Source organism: Muscardinus avellanarius (assembly GCF_963383645.1).
Source record: "Muscardinus avellanarius genome assembly, chromosome: 9".
NCBI classification, from domain to species: Eukaryota; Metazoa; Chordata; class Mammalia; order Rodentia; family Gliridae; genus Muscardinus; species Muscardinus avellanarius.
The window spans coordinates 44,556,327-44,572,611 of record NC_137795.1 but is presented as its reverse complement, the minus strand read 5'-3'; the positions used below and the strand labels follow the sequence as shown (position 1 = coordinate 44,572,611).

The following is a 16,285-nucleotide window of genomic DNA, read 5'->3' as shown; positions in this document are numbered from 1 at the left end:
TTAAATGCAGGTCAATGGTACAGCACTCCCAGAGTCTATCTCCAGTACCACATACACAAAAATGAATCTTATCAACAGTTTACTCCCATTATCCCTTCTCAATCCTTTGTAAGATTTCTATCATGCTTTCAATTTCTGCATGTGCTATAAACGCCACAGTACATTCTTATCATCTTTGTTTTACACAAAAATAAACTTCACAGGCAATAGACTGAAACAGTTTTTAATATTTATAAACACATTTACCATTGTGGGTACTGTTTTGTATTAGCCCAGATTTCCACATGCCAACATTTTTTCTTTGACACCTAACATTTTATACTGTAAGTCAGCTGGCAGTAAATTCTTTCAGCATTTGTTTATCTGAAAATCTTTTTATTATTCTTCATTTTTGAAAAAAAATATTTTTGCTAAATGTAGAATCTTATAATGACATGAGTCTTATTCTTTGAGGAATACTTTCTTCTGGCTTGTCTATTTTCTGATAATAAGTCTCTGTCCCTGTTATCTTTGATTCTCTCTACACAGCACGTCTTTTCCTTTTTTCTCTAGGCTTCTTTTAAGCTCTTCTCTCCCACTGGCTTTTGAGCACATTGGTTATGATGTGCCTTGAGCTGTTTTTTTTTTTTTTTATGTTTAGTCTGCTAGGGTTTGGTGAGCTTCTTGGACTTACTGGTTTGTGTTCTATCACATCTATTGATTTCTGAATGAATATTTTCCTATCCTCTCTTTTCTTTCTTTCTGAGACTTCAGTTACCTTATTCTAGACTGCTGGATCATTGGCTCAATCCGGGTCATCTTTCATTGTGTTCCAGCCTAGAAACAGCCCCCAGCGATAACCTGTGGCTAATACGGGGCTCTTTTCATTTGTCTTCCTTCTCCCTGGGGTCACAGACCTCTGCCGCCTACTGCCTGATGCCTAAAAAAAATGTATAATTATCTAGTCTTATAGTTGTTTATATCAGGACAGTAACCTCTATAACATTTAAATCTCATGGAAAGAAAAAATCCCCTCTCTTGTATGTTTATTTTTATATACAGTTACCAGTAAACTAGACCGATCTTAAGATCATACAGTTGGGCGTGGTGACACACACTTGTAAGCCCAGCATTTGGGAGGCAAGACAGGAGGATCGCCGTTCACAGACAGCCTCACCTACTTAGTGAGGCCCTTTGCAACTCATTGAGACCATGTTTAAAAATAAAGAATAAAAAAAAAATAGGGCTGGGGGTGTAGCTCAGAGGTAGAATGCCCCTGGGTTTCATCCCCAGTACCACACACACAAAAAAAAATCATACATCAATGGCCTTCATTTAGAATTTGGTAGTGATAACGATATACTATCACAGCTTTCAAATTATATTTGCTGTGTCTAAACCTCCTAAAAGAGTTTTTGTTGTTTTTGTTGTTGAGTGGCTTCTAAGCAATATTTCCCCTACCTTAACTTTGTTTAGGTGTATGGGGTGGGAGGATAAGAAGGAGTGTTATACTTTTTTTTTATTTTTTAAAGACCTTTATTAACAGGTGCTTGCAGTTTTTTGACTTTTTATTTTTTTATTTTTTTAAGTAAGATCTTTTATTAATTGTTTATTGGTGCATTATATTCATACATCATATTGGGGGAAAAACTTGTGTGTACATACATGTACACATCATGCATTTAGTTCCTACCCATTTACCATCTCATTCCCTCCCCGTCCCTCCTTCCCATGCTTGGCTTAGTGGTTGACTTCGATATGTTTAAGTACATTGTGTATTTTAGAGAATTTCCTTCTTTTCCCCTCCTGTCCCCTCATTTAGGTTGTCTTCTTTGCTCCTCTACAGGATTTCCTTTTTCATCTAGAGTTCCTCCTATGATGACCCATTTCTCCTTAGCTTTCACATATTAGGGCAAGCATCTGATTTCTTATTTTTTGTGACTAATCTCGCTTAGCATAATGTCCTCCAATTCCATCCATTTGATGTAATTGAGTTTTTTTTAATGGCTGAGTAAAATTCCATTGTGTACATATTCCACAGTTTTGTAATCCATTCATCTGTTGATGGACATCTTGGCTGGTTCCACAGTTTGGCTTTGGTGAATTGTGCAGCTATGAACATAGATACACATGCATTAGTTTGGTAGTTTGGTTTCCTTTCTTTTGGGTAGATACCCAACAGTGGTATTGCTGGATCAAATGGTAGATTTGTTCCCATTCTTCTGAGGATTCTCCATACTATTTTCCAAAGTTGTTGTACTGATTTGCAATCCTACCAACAATGTTTTAGAGTTCACACTTCTCCACATCCTCGCCAGCATCTGTTGTTGTTTGTGTTTTGAATGATTGCCATTCTAGTTGGAGTTAGGTGAAATCTCAGGGTAGTTTTGATTTGCATCTCTCTTATTGCCAATGATGTTGAGCATTTTTAATGCATTATTGACCATATGAATTTCTTCTTTCATAAATTGTCTATTTAGTTCACTTGCCCATTTTTTGATTGAATGATTTTTTTTTAGTGTTGAGTTTCTTGAGTTCTCTGTATATTCTAGATATTAGTCCTCTATCTGAGGTGGTAAAAATCTTGTCCCATTCTGTTGGCTCTCGAATGAGGTCCTTGACAGTTTCCTTTGCTGAACAAAAGCTCTTCAGTTTTATGCAATCCCACATATTGATTGGCCTTTTAATTTGTTGTGCCTTTGGAGTCTTGTTGAGAAAGCATTTATCTTTGACTATGTGTTACAGTGTTGAACCTATGCCCTCTTCAAGGAGCTTCAAAGTCTCTGGTTTAATTTCCAAGTCTTTGATCCATCTTTAATTGATTCTTGTGCAGGGTGAGAAAGTGGGATTAATTTCCATTTTTCTGCATATGGTTAACCAGTTTTGCCAACACCATTTGCTGAACAGACTATCTTTCTTCCAGTGTATATTTTTGGTCCCTTTTTTGTAAATCACTTGGCTATAAGTGTGTGGATTTGTTTCTGAATCTTCTATTCTGCTCCATTGGTCTATATACCTGTTTTTGTGCCAGTATCATGCTGTTTTTATTACAATGGCTTTGTAATATAGTTTAAAGTCAGGTATTGTGATTCTTCCTGCATGGCTTTTGTTGCTGAGAACTACTTTGGCTATTATTATTTTTTTGTTGTTCCAAATGAAATTAAGGACTGATTTTTCTAAGTCTATGACAAATGATCTTGGTAATTTAGTGGGTAGTGCTTTGAATCTGTATATCACTTTTGGAATGATGGCCATTTTGATTATATTTATTCTGCCTATCCATAAACATGAGAGATCTTTCCATCTTCTAATATCTTCTTTGATTTATTTTTTCAGTGTTTTATAATTTTCTTTGTAGAGTTCTTTTACCTCCTTGGTTAAGTTTATTTTTAAGTATTTTATGTTTTTGTGGGAAATCGTAAGTGGAGGTCTTTTTTTAATTTCTCTTTCAATAAATTTATGGTTGGTATATTTTTTAAGATTGATTTTGTATCCAGACACTTTGCTGAATTTTTGATCAGTTCTATAAGTCTCTAACGCTGGTTTTGAAGACATAAATGTCTTCAGTTTCTGTTTGTCATGGAAGCTTCTTATTTCCCCATCTAATTTGATAGATAATTTTACCGGGTAGGAATTTTTGGCTGGAAGTTGTTTTCTTTCAGAGTTTGGAATATGTTACTCCAAGCCCTTCTGTCTTTCATGAACCACTGGATGAAATGTTGCAAATTTGCTCTCACTTAGCATATCTAGATTTGGTAAGAACGCCTTCTGTGTACTTTTACCCAAAGATTAAAATCATTTCCCAACCAGGACTTTATCCTGGTTTAGATTATAGTGATGTTCTGCAAGAAAATTTGTGTTTCCACAATGCATATTCATTATATATAGGAAACATAACCATTTCCCTTACAGATTGAAAAATGTAAAGTGATGGCTTCCAAAAAAAAGCCCCTGTGGCTTGAGTTTAAATGTGCCGATCCTACAGCCCTATCAAATGAAACCATTGGAATTATCTTTAAGCATGGTGATGATCTGCGCCAAGACATGCTTATTTTACAGGTATGCTAATGTTATGGAATTTGTTCAATCATCTGAAAAAATAATTTTGTATTAGAGCTAAAAAAGCCTTCTATTTATTCTATTCCCATCCTCTTCTTATATATGATAAGCACTATTTAAAGGTTACATGAAACTATTTACTTGTGTAATATGGCTGTGGATGGTTACATATGTTATCTGATATGCATCACAGTTCTGTTCATTTCTTCAAAGATGAAGATCCACCATCCCAAGTAGCCAGACCCACTTCCCTCACCTAACTCTTTTTCTTACACTCCATTTCTTACACTCTGATACTGGTAACTTAGAACATAGCCGCATTTACCATAGCACCCAGTTTATTCTTATTAGTAGACATATCTACACACCCACAGGCACTTTTCTTGGTTACAACTCCTCTGATGCACATACACAAACTCAAGTAAACGATTTTATGGGAAGGAGAGAGCAGGTAGATAAAGAGAAGAGCAAATGTGTTGTTAGGGCAGAAGGTAAATTACCAAGATATCAGTGCCAATTATTCTCATATTTCTCACATTTCTGTACAAACTTTAGCTTCACAAATATTTGAAGTTATATTCTCCAAATTCCATTTACTCAACATTGTAGAGGTAACAATTTCTAAAAATTTGAAGTAGACAAACCATACTGACTTAAAGGTAGGCTATTTAAAAATGGGCCATATTTTCAGTTCTAAAATTCTGTTTTTACTTATTTCTAATATGGAAACAATAATACCTTTGCTTTGCTTTATTTTCAAGAATGATATGTGTATTGTCTAAGAAGTATTTTTAAAAAGAAAAAATCTTTCAGTCCTTTCTTTAGGGTAATTCAATTTTTAATAAATTTGCAGAATCTTTTGAATTGTTCAAAGATGAACATTTCAAAAGATGAAAATTGCTCTGTTGTTCCTCTCATTTTGAGGAAAAGTTTGCACTAGAACTCTGTGTACTTTGTTTTCTTTACTAAGACATAGTTTGACAGATATGGGCAAGTTATTTAAACTCTCTAAGGCTTTGTTTCTTCACTGGAAGAGTGGGAATAATAGTCATACTTCCAGTATAAGATTAATGTAAGGATCACACATAAAAAGCCACAAAGCAGATGTAAGTTGTTATTATCATCATTGTTATTATTACAGCTTTGGTTGTAGCCTGAGAATGTCTTATGAATACTAGAATAATAAACATTATTATTGTAAGGACGTTAGAGTTAATACGGGGAAAATATATATATATATAACAGAATGGAACACTTTGAACAGATAATGAAACATGGCTAAAACCAACCCCAAAAGACATCCATTTACCCTCTTCTCCAAAGTACATTTCAGGGACTTTGTGAAATTAACAGGCTTTCAGTGAGTGAAAACTTTAGCAGACAGGGTTTATTAATAAAAGATATACTGTTACTTATATATTTGTTTACTCACATATTTTGTGTTACCAGATAAGATTGCTATTTTTAAGGGAAAATGCAGTAAGTAAATACATACTTATAATAGAAACTTTTCTGTGTGTGTGTGTGTGTGTGTGTGTGTGTGTGTGTTTTCTGTTTTGTTTTGTTTTTGTGGTACTGGGGATGGAACCCTTCTACCTCCGGGCTACACTCCCAGACCTATTTTATATTTTATTTGGAAACAGGGTCTCTTAAGCCAGAGAGGCTGGCTTCGAACCTGCGCGATCCTCCTGTCTCCACCTCCCAAGCGCAGGGATTACAAGCGTGCGCCACCACGCCCGGCTGAAACTTTTCTGTGTTTTGATGCCCAGATTCTACGAATCATGGAGTCCATTTGGGAGACTGAATCTTTGGATTTGTGCCTCCTACCGTATGGTTGCATTTCAACAGGTGACAAAATAGGTATGTGGCTACCTCAGGAGTATATATGCCATTCAGCTATTTTATTTTATAAAAGATCAGAGTTTCTTTGGGGTAGACATTTAATACTAAAAATTGCAATCATAAACCATATAAAGAAGAAAACTTCCCCAAGCTATTGACTGTGACTCTCATTTTAATTAGATATGTTGAAAAGACATGAGTACACAATCCAAATCTATGTGACTGTACATGGAGATGATTTCAGTTCGAACTTGTTCCCTCCTCTTTACTTCACCCCAAACTTTTAGTAATTTCATTACACATTAAACTTTTCTCCCACAAATAACATTTAAAATTAGAAAGATCTGTCACTTCTTTTTAAATTCCAGAATTCACATTATTAAAGCTATCACACACTCTTATTACTCCCAGGTACTTTTATAGACATTTAAGATTTTAGTTAGATCAAACATACTTTTATTCAAGTTTCTGATACAAGAACTGTGCAAAACCATTTGCATTTGACCCTGTAATTTGGGGCAAGTACTGGGGATTGAACCCAGGAGCATTCTATTTCTGAGCCAGACCCCCCCCCAGCCCTACTTTATTCTGCTGTTTAATATGCTTGTATTAAACAAACTTATTGCTTATTGTAAATTGGTGTATTTCCCTCTGGATTCCACCCTACTCCTTCCCCTTCCCCACATATGTCCTTGAGATTGGTGTTGATAATTCCATATATGTGCAAAGCAATATTTGAACTGTTGCCTTCATCAATTATCTCCCCCCTCCTCATTTAACTCCATGACTCCACTGGAGTCTCCCCTTCTTTACCTGAAGTCTCTTTTGTTACCCAATTTCTCTCTAACTTCCACATATTAGAGAACTCTTCTCTTTCCGAGACTGGCTGATCTCTCTTAGCATAATATTCTTTATTTCCATCCATTTTCTTGCAAAAGACATAAATTTTGTTTTTATTTGTGGCTGAGTAAAAAATCCATTAGTGTATATACCGCAGCTTTGTAATCCATTCACATCTTAATGGACACCTAGGCTGATTCCATAATTTGGAATTGTACTGTTAGAAACATGGATGTGTGTATTACTACACTATTCTAACTTCAATTCCTTTGGAAAGGTATCTAGGAGTGGTCTAGCTGGATCATATGGTGGTTCCATCCCCAGTCTTCTGAGAAACCTCCAAACTGATCTTCATTGCCCCTGTGATAATTAGAAATCCCACCAAAAGTGTATAAGGGTTCCTCTTCACCAGCAATGATTATTATTTATGTTCTTGATGATTGATACAGGGTCTCCCTAAGTTGCTGAGACTGGCCTTGAACCTGCAATTCTCCTGTCTCAGTCTCCCAAATACTGGGATTACAGGCATGTGCTGCCATGCCCAGCTGACCCTGTAATTTTAAAAAAGGAATAAACACAGATCGCCGAGTGAGGAAGACTGTGCTCAGCACTAAGTGCCTTTACTCATTATTGCTCAAAGCTTTGCACGGCTCTTGTAGGACTATCCCACACAACTTCCGTACTCTCCCTCTGTTCTCTCTCTTCCTCTTATAAGCAAGACAACAGTACAGACCTCTGGAAAAACCGCCCTCTGATTTGAGAACAAAAACCCTCTGACCTTCTGTCTTTCACTCAACAAAGACAAACTCACTCTTCCTCTGGGTCAGTCTGGAGGCCCCAATCTCCACCATACTTTGTGCCTTCTCAACATAGGCATGATCGAGATCGTGAAAGATGCCACGACAATTGCCAAAATTCAACAAAGCACGGTGGGCAACACGGGCGCCTTCAAAGACGAAGTTCTCAATCACTGGCTCAAAGAAAAATGTCCGATTGAAGAAAAGGTGAGCTGATGTCCCCCCACCCAGGCCTCTGACAAGTTGTCCTTTATATAGCAGTAGTGGCTTCAGGCTTTCAAAGGACTTTCCAAGGTCTTGTCTCCCTACATTGATGAAGTCCTTCTGGCGAGGTGGCGGAGGTTTTAGGGGGCTTTCCCTGATGACAGAGCATATTTGTGTAAAACAGAGGCGCACGTATTCAAACTGAGCTCCTGCTTTGCCTTCTATTCCCAGGCATGCTTTGCATGGAATTTGGTTCTGCAAAGCAATCCATTAGCACTTTTTATGGCTATGTTTGCTGTTCAGCACAAAGATTTAGTTCCCACATATAAAGTCTTTCCTACCTGGGAAATACCACATACCCAACAAAATCATTTATAATTTACCACTGCACTCTGATCTAAATGGTAAATTATGGATGCTGAAATGTCATTTCCAACATCCTCTGTAGTGAACACGCTTAGTCCTTCACAAGCTGTGTGGTTAGTCTGTTTGGCTGTCCTGGAAAGTTCTGCTCAGGATTTGCACGTTGCATTTGCATGAGTAGCTGCCTTTTGAGGAGGAAATATAATTAGCAGCACTTATTAATCTGCAATACGTGCGGATTTGTGAACCTATGCACACTCTTAAATGGCCACAAACAAAACATATGTTGACGAAGGATGAAACATATGTTGAATGAAGGAGAACTCTCCCTGGGTGTCTGTAGTTGTGAGCGAGTCATGCATGGAGAGGAAGCGGACCCTCTGATTGAATTACCATTGCCCTCTGACTCTCCTGCACTCTTCTTGCTATTGTGATGCTTTGAATTTTTACCTTTTAAAATTTTTAAATACAAGCAGGGCAATGCAAACATTGGCACTTAGTAGATACAATTTTAATGACATCAAACACAACTAACCTGCTCTCTGAAAACAGTTCCCCAAACAGTGTCTCTCTGGAAGTCATTTCTAACAGATTTGTGCTGCTCTTTGTAGCTAGAAGACAATTAATATTCAGATGCATTTTAATTAGTTTCAGGCAGCAGTGGAGAGATTTGTTTATTCCTGTGCCGGCTACTGTGTGGCAACCTTTGTTCTCGGAATAGGGGACAGACACAATGACAATATTATGATCTCAGAGACAGGTGAGTTGCTCTGTCACAGAATAATCTTATTGTGGTAAAATACACATAACATAAAATCTTCTATTGTAACCATTTTTACTGTGCAGTTGGGTGACATGAAGGACATTCCCGTTGTGCAAAGCGTCATGACTTTGTCTCCAGAACTCTTCCATTTTCCCCATTTGAAACCCTGTCCTCACTAATCATTACTTCCTCATTTCCCCAGCTGCCCTGCACAGAGGGTTTGGGTTTTGTTTTTTGTGGTATGGGGGATTGAACTCGGGGTGCTAAACCTCCAGCCCTTTTTATTATTTTGAAACACCATCTAAGTTACCACCTGCTGGCCTTGAACTTGCACAGAATAATTTGCCAGAGCACTGATTTAGAAGTCATTACTGTCCAGGGAGACTGATGCTGAGATCGCCCTAGAAAGACCACCCACCTTGAGTCTGAGGAGTCTAAGGGAAGAAGAGGCAAGAAATGAGACTTAAAAGGGAAAGTTAGAGAGAAAGCTAGAATAGCGTGTATTCCAGAAGCCAGGGGAGGTCAGAGTGACCCTTCATGTCAGGTGTTGCAGAGAAGTGGTAAAAAATGCCTCCAAGATGCCCTTGAATCTGAAATGTTCTGCTTCCCTGAATCTCCCCTTTTGCTGGTTCACTATCTACTCTGACAGTGGCCAGCAGTGGCCACCACACTATGAGGTTTTTGTATATGGAACTTGAACCATTTAAGAGAAGAGCTGGGCATGGCGGCACACACCTGTGTTTCCAGTACTTGGGAGGCTGAAACAGGAAGATCACAGGTTTAAGGCCAGCCTCAGCAACTTGGTTTCAAATTTTTTAAAAATTTAAAAAAGATTTGGAGTATAGCTCAGACAATGAATGCCCCTGGGTTCAATGCCCTGTAACAGGAGAGACAGAGATCTAGAAAAGGCACCAGGTTGGGGCAAATTGCTTACTCTCTGTGAAAATAGGATAAATATAAAAATGATGTATTTATGGACTATAAAAATCAAAAGAGACCACATAAATGAAAATGAATGGTATGGTGATAGTGGCAAAAACTGAACCAAAGGAGATTCAGAATGATTTATTTCTATTGTGCCATTCAAAAGTAAGAGGAGAATGTTCCCCAAACCCACCCAAGCAGAGCGTAACATCAGTCTATCCTGAGTTACATGAAGAGCACAAGAGAGGCTCACGTATCAGGGTGACATATTGGCCAGAAATTTTTTATTTCTGTTTCTAAGAATAATTTTGAGGTGAGACTTTTTTTTAAAATGGCATTTGGCTGTCATTTAAAGAACACTGGAAGGATATCAAAAACATACTCCGCTCAAAGAATGCTTTGTGGCTACTATTCTCACTCACCTGCTAAGACTTAAAATAGCACAGCTAGCCGGGCGTGATGGCGCACGCTTGTAATACCCACGCTTGGTAGGTGGAGACAGGAGGATCGCGCAGGTTCAAAGCCAGCCATGCTGGCTTAAGAGACCCTGTTTCCAAATAAAATATAAAATAGGTCTGGGAGTATAGCCTGGAGATAGAAGGGTTCCATCCCCAGTACCACCAAAAAAAAAAAAAAAAAAAAAATCACAGCTAATAAAACATGTAAAGCCAGGCATGGTGGCGTACGCTTGTAATCCCAGCATTTGGGCAGCTGAGACAGAAGGATCCGGTTTGCGGACAGCCTCAGCTAGTTAGTAAAGCTCTTTGCAACTCACTGAGAACCTGTTTCAAAATAAAGAATAAAAAAATGGACTGGGGGTGTCACTCGGAGGTAGAATGCCCCTGGGTTCCATCCCCAGTACCACAAATAAATAAATGAATACGTAAATAAAAATAAATAAAACATGTAAAAAATTCCTTTTACCCAAGACAGCTTATGTTCAGGCAACTTAAAAAATATTTCAAGAAACAGTGTTATTGCAAGCACTTGTGTCAGTGTAATACTGTCAGACATTTTCTTTTCTTAAGGAAACCTATTCCATATAGACTTCGGGCACATTCTTGGGAATTACAAGAGTTTCCTAGGCATTAATAAAGAGAGAGTGCCTTTTGTGCTAACCCCTGACTTCTTGTTTGTGATGGGAACTTCCGGAAAGAAGACAAGCCCACACTTCCAGAAATTTCAGGTATGTCCTCTCCCTTTTCATTTCCTACTGAGAACACCAGCCAAGCTGACCCTGTGCACAGCCCTTCCTAACCCACATGGAGGCTCAGCTAGCCTCAGCCTTCATCTCCTCCTGGCATGGACCACCCTATCTCCTCCCTGTCACTCCCCAAGTGCAAAATGATTCTCCCATCTAAAACCAAATAGCAAGTCAAAGTATCCCATAGAGCCCAGGATTGTGCAGGTACTGCAGAAAAGAGGGCTTTAAGGACAAGCACCTGGTGAGGATGGCTTGGTGGCCATTGGATATTTGTTTATTTGACATTGACCAGAAAACTCAAACTTCATACATGCTTTTTGGGGCTCTCAAACAATTGTGGGCTTCACTTGGATTTTTGCTTTCTGTATGTATTTACTGTATCACTACTGCAGGGAATTCTTGCTGTACTTGCCTGCATGTCTTGTTTTTATAAAGTAAAATCCATTCTCTCATTGGAAATCTCACTGCTGTAACCATGGATGCTACAGAACTCTGCTTTTCCCTGCTTCTAATCATCTATCTGAGAGTGTTCAGATACGTATTTCTTCATTCCTGCCAGGTTTATACCTAATTTTGACGATTGAATATTTCAAATATCCAATGAGAACATTTTACACTTGCAAATCTAATAACTGTTAAGGGGGACAGAAGAAACATAAAACAAAGAGTGATTACTTAACATATCCATTTGCCCTGGGCCCCTTGAAATGAAATAGCCACCCTCCTCAGTCTTAAGCTGGCTCAGATTTGCACTCCACATCTCTGGCACAAATCTATTTATTTCCTGAGTCCCTTGAGTCCAGTGTGACCCATGGGTGACGGGGACCTTGAACTTTAGTGGAATCGATTACTGGACGGATCGTTGCATAATCTGTGTGTGCTTGGCTGTTCTCTCAGTTGTCTTTCTATTTGATAATTACAAGAGTTGCCCTCCCCTAATTCCAGGGGTGTTGTCAAAGAAACAGATCTCGGTGCCCAGATGGATTTTTACTGTGTGTTTTTCTTCATAAACTCAACTGGGTTTTAGACTATTTCCAGGGATTTGACACATTTCAGTCCTGTTTTTTTTTTAAGTTAAAAATTGTGTATTTTGACAACTTCCTGGGAGACAAAAATGGCTCAAAAAAATAAAAAGAACCTGGGAGGCTTTCACCATTTAAAGTGGGAGTGGGAGAAGTACTTAGTCCTACTCCCCTGGAAGTGGTGTTCATCTGACTAACTTCAGACAAACACAGCAGCCACCATTGCGATTCAGAGACTCAGACACACCGAGGGGTTTGGCCTTGCTGGCAGGCTCTCCTTTCTGTACAGATCTTCTCTTCTTTTTGCCACTGATGCTCCCCGAGACAACCATCTATGTGTCTGTCCTGTTGACTTTAATGGCCCCATCAACCTCCACAGCACCTGTGTCGCCCAATACAATCCCAGCAGCTCTTCCCTCTAGCTTTCTCTTTTGCTCTTGCTGTTGTTGTTGTTTTTAACTCAGAACTCTTTTAATGGGAAGACCTTTGGAATGGGGAGGCCAAGGAAAGATTCTCTCTCTGCCACTACCGGCAGCTTCCACCCAGAGCAACGTGTGTTTACAGTGAGTCTTTGCAGGCTCAAAGTCTGTCCTTCTGGTCCCAGATCATTTCTCCACCCTTGGTGATCAAAGCTTGTTTCTTAAGTCATTAAAGCCCTTCTTCACTAAAGCAACACCTAGGCAATATGAATCTCCAAAGCAGACCTTCATAGATTCGGTTGCCCTTGTATACATCCATGTGTGTGTTGGCAGACTGGCTTAGAGTTTAAGTACCTGTAAATATAACCAGGTCCAGCCTTAAACACAGACAGAGCATTGCATGATGGTGGAAAGGATGACCTTTGAAGCAGATAAACCCTAAGTCTGAATTCTGGTCCTGCTGCTTAATGGCCGTGTGTGTGATGAAAATCACTTGCCCTTTTTGGGGAAGGGGTTAGGGTATTAGGGATTGAACCCAGGGGCATTCTATCTTCAAGCTATAGCTCAAGCCCTTTTATTTTTAAACAGGGTCTCACTGAGTTGCTGAGGTTGGTCTCAAACCTGCTATTCTCCTGTCTCAACCTCCCAAGTACTGAGATTACAGGTATATGTTGCTTTCTTCAACTGCAAAAAGAAAACAAGAGCTACCTCATGTGGTTTTTCTGGGAAATATTTATTATACTTTTTTTTTTACATGACAGGGTTATTTAGCTTACAGTTTTGGAGGTTCCTGCCCACAATTGGGCAGCCTCGGGGCTCTGGGCCTCTGATGAGGACACCCAGGGACACTGCCAAGAAGTGAACTGTTCCCATCTCCAGCTGAGAGGCAGAGTCCGAAACTTGGCTCAATGCCAAGACCACAGCAGAGACTCAGTGACTCAGTCAGCACTGTTATATGTGTATCACAGAGGGCCTTCACACTTTGAAAACTTCTAGTTGGCAAAAGTGTGTGTGTGTGTGTGTGTGTGTGTGTGTGTGTGTGTGTGTGTGTGTGTGTTTACTGGGGATTGACCCCCCACGGGCATTCAAACTCCGAACTACCCCCCCTACCCTATTTTATTTTTAAACAGGGTCTCACTAAGTTGCAGAGAGCCTCACTAAGTTTAGGCTGGCTTTAAATGTGTGATCACGTGTCTCAGCCTCCTAATTAACTACTGCGCCCAGCTGAGAAGCCATTTTTAAAATGAGATCTCAGACAGTATATGAAACATGACAAAATAACGGGATCTAGTAAGAGTGGAGTCCCCTCTCCACCTGTTCTGCTGCCCGCCCCGCCTCTGCTTCTGTCCATCCTCCCTCATTTTCCTCCACCCTCCTCCATCCAACAAGAAAAAGCTGAAACTGCAACATTAAGCTGCACATGCTAAAACTTCCCAAAGTTTCCCACTTGATGAAGAACTTGATAAAGAACTCTGACCTTTCTTTTCTCTTATCTCCTCTCGTCTTTCTGTCTTTCCTTCTCATACTGTTAACCCAGGATTTTCTGTTTTATTTTATGTTTCCTTTATGAATCAAAGTTTTCGAGCTCAGGGACTGCCTCTCTAAACTCAACAGTGTCTCAGCATCTCAGATAACAAGGCTGTTGTGTTTAGGCAAGCTGGGAAATGTTGTATACATTTGCATTTTGAATTAAAGGAAGCTAGGGAGAAAACTGGTCATAAGAGGAACTCTAGATGAAGAAGGAAAAACTGTAGATGAGCAAATAAGGTGACCTAACTGAGGGGGATGAGAGGGGGAAAGAGGGAAATTTCCTAATGTACATGATGTACATTCACAAACATGTCAAAGTCAATCACTAAGCTGAACATGAGTGGGGGGGGAAATAAGGTGGGAGTTGGGTAAGGGCTAATTGGGTGATGTATACATATATGCCTCTACCATCTTGTGCTTCATTAAGATGTACAACCACAATGCACCAATAAAATATTAAAAATAAAAATATAAATAAATAAAGGCATCCTCATTTCCAATAAATTGATCATTTTGACCCAGTAAGGTTAATTAATATATATCATATGTTTAAATAACCTGTTAGGAAGGGTGGAGAAGAGTTGGCTCACTTTTTTGTTAAAGGTGAGGTGAGCCTTCTTCCATAAAGAATTAAAAACACCAGCTGGTGGCCTGGGGGTGGAAGTAAGAAAACTGAAAGAAGAGGATGTCACTTTATCCTATCTCTCTTCTTTCTGAGGCTGGTAGTTGACCCTGGGATTCTGTTTATATATTACTTCTGGAGGGGGAGAGGGGCATTCAGGAAAAGCTATAATTACCCAGAGAGACACATTTGAACCTAAGAGTATCTGTCAGTCTTTGGACATCATCTTACATATAGAACAATGAGCAGATGTAGCTCAATGCTGACTTTTATTTGCTCCTGTATGGTTTCTCCTTCTACATCTGTAGCTTCTCCTATGACCCTTTTTCTCTTTAGCTTCTACATATTAGGCAGAACATTCAATTTTTTTACTTTTTGTGACTGACAAATCTTAGCATAATGTTTTCCAGTTCCATTCATTTCCCTACAAATGACATAACTTTGTTCTTCTTTATGGCTGAGTAAAGTTCCATTGTGTACATATACCATAGTTTTGTAATCCATTCATCTGTTGATGGACATCTTGGCTGGTTCCATAGTTTGGCAATTTTTAATTGTGTGGCTGTGAACATAAATACATATACATTAGTTTGGTAGTTTGGTTTCCATTCTTTTGGGTAGATACCCAGAATAGTTATTGCTAGATCATATGGTAGATTCATTTCCATTCTCCTGAGGATCCTCCATACTGTTTTCCAAAGTGGTTGCATTAATTTGCAATCCCACCAACAATGTATTCAACTTCCTACTTCTCCACATCCTTGCCAGCATTTGTTGTTGTTTGTGTTTTGAACGATTGCCATTCTAGTTGGAGTTAGGCGAAATCTCAGGGTAGTTTTGATTTGCATCTCTCTGATTGCCAATGATGTTGAGCATTTTTTGGCCATTTGATTTTCTTCTTTTGTGAAGTGTCGATTTAGCCCACTTGACCATTTTTTTGATTGGGTAATTTGTTTTCTTAGCAGTGAGTTTCTTGAGTTCTCTGTATTTTCTAGATATTAGTCTTCTATCAGAGGAATAGTTGGCAAAAATTTTCTCCCATTCTGTCAGCTCTCTGTTGAAGTTTTTGATAGTTTCCTTTGCTGTACAGAAACTTCAGTTTAATACAACCCCACTTATTGATCCTCCTTTTAATTTCTTGTGGCTTTGGGGTCTTGTTGAGGAAGTTTTACCTCTGCCTATGGGTGGAAGTGTCAGACCTATGCTCTCTTCGGGGAGCCGCAAGATTGTTGGTCTGATTTCCAAGTCTTTGATCCATCTTTAATTGACTCTTGTGCAGGGTGAAAAAGTGGGGGTTTCCCCCCATTTTTCTGTATATGGTTAACCAGGTTTTGCTAACACCATTTGTTGAAGAGGCTATCTTTTTTCCAGTGTTAGTTTTGGGCCTCCTTTGTCAAATATAAGTTGGCTGTAAGTGTTCAGATTTGTTTCTGAGTCTTCTGTTCTGCTCTATTGGTCTGTGTCTGTTTTTGTGCCAATACCATGCTGTTTTTATTACTATGGCTTTTTAGTATAGTTTGAAGTCAGGTACTGTGATGCTTCCTGTGTAGTTCTGGTTGCTGAGAACTATTTTGGCTATTCTGGGTTTTTGTTATTGTTGTTGTTCTAAATGAATTTAAGGACTGATTTTTCTATGTTTGTGATAAATGACCTTGATAATTTAATGGCTATTGCATTGAATCTGTAGATCATTTTTGGAAGAATGACCATTTTGATG

At 38.9% G+C, this 16,285-nt stretch overlaps 1 protein-coding gene across 1 annotated transcript in view; it reads left to right on the top strand.

Moving 5' to 3' along the window:
* The window catches only part of PIK3CG (phosphatidylinositol-4,5-bisphosphate 3-kinase catalytic subunit gamma), a 46,361-nt gene that overhangs the window by 8,574 nt on the left and 21,502 nt on the right, over positions 1–16,285 (top strand). Inside the window, exons 5-9 of the mRNA XM_080700951.1 lie at positions 3,892–4,038; positions 5,808–5,898; positions 7,594–7,724; positions 8,733–8,844; positions 10,800–10,957. Coding sequence (XP_080557077.1) covers positions 3,892–4,038; positions 5,808–5,898; positions 7,594–7,724; positions 8,733–8,844; positions 10,800–10,957 — 639 coding nt within the window. The remainder of the gene's footprint in view (positions 1–3,891; positions 4,039–5,807; positions 5,899–7,593; positions 7,725–8,732; positions 8,845–10,799; positions 10,958–16,285) is intronic.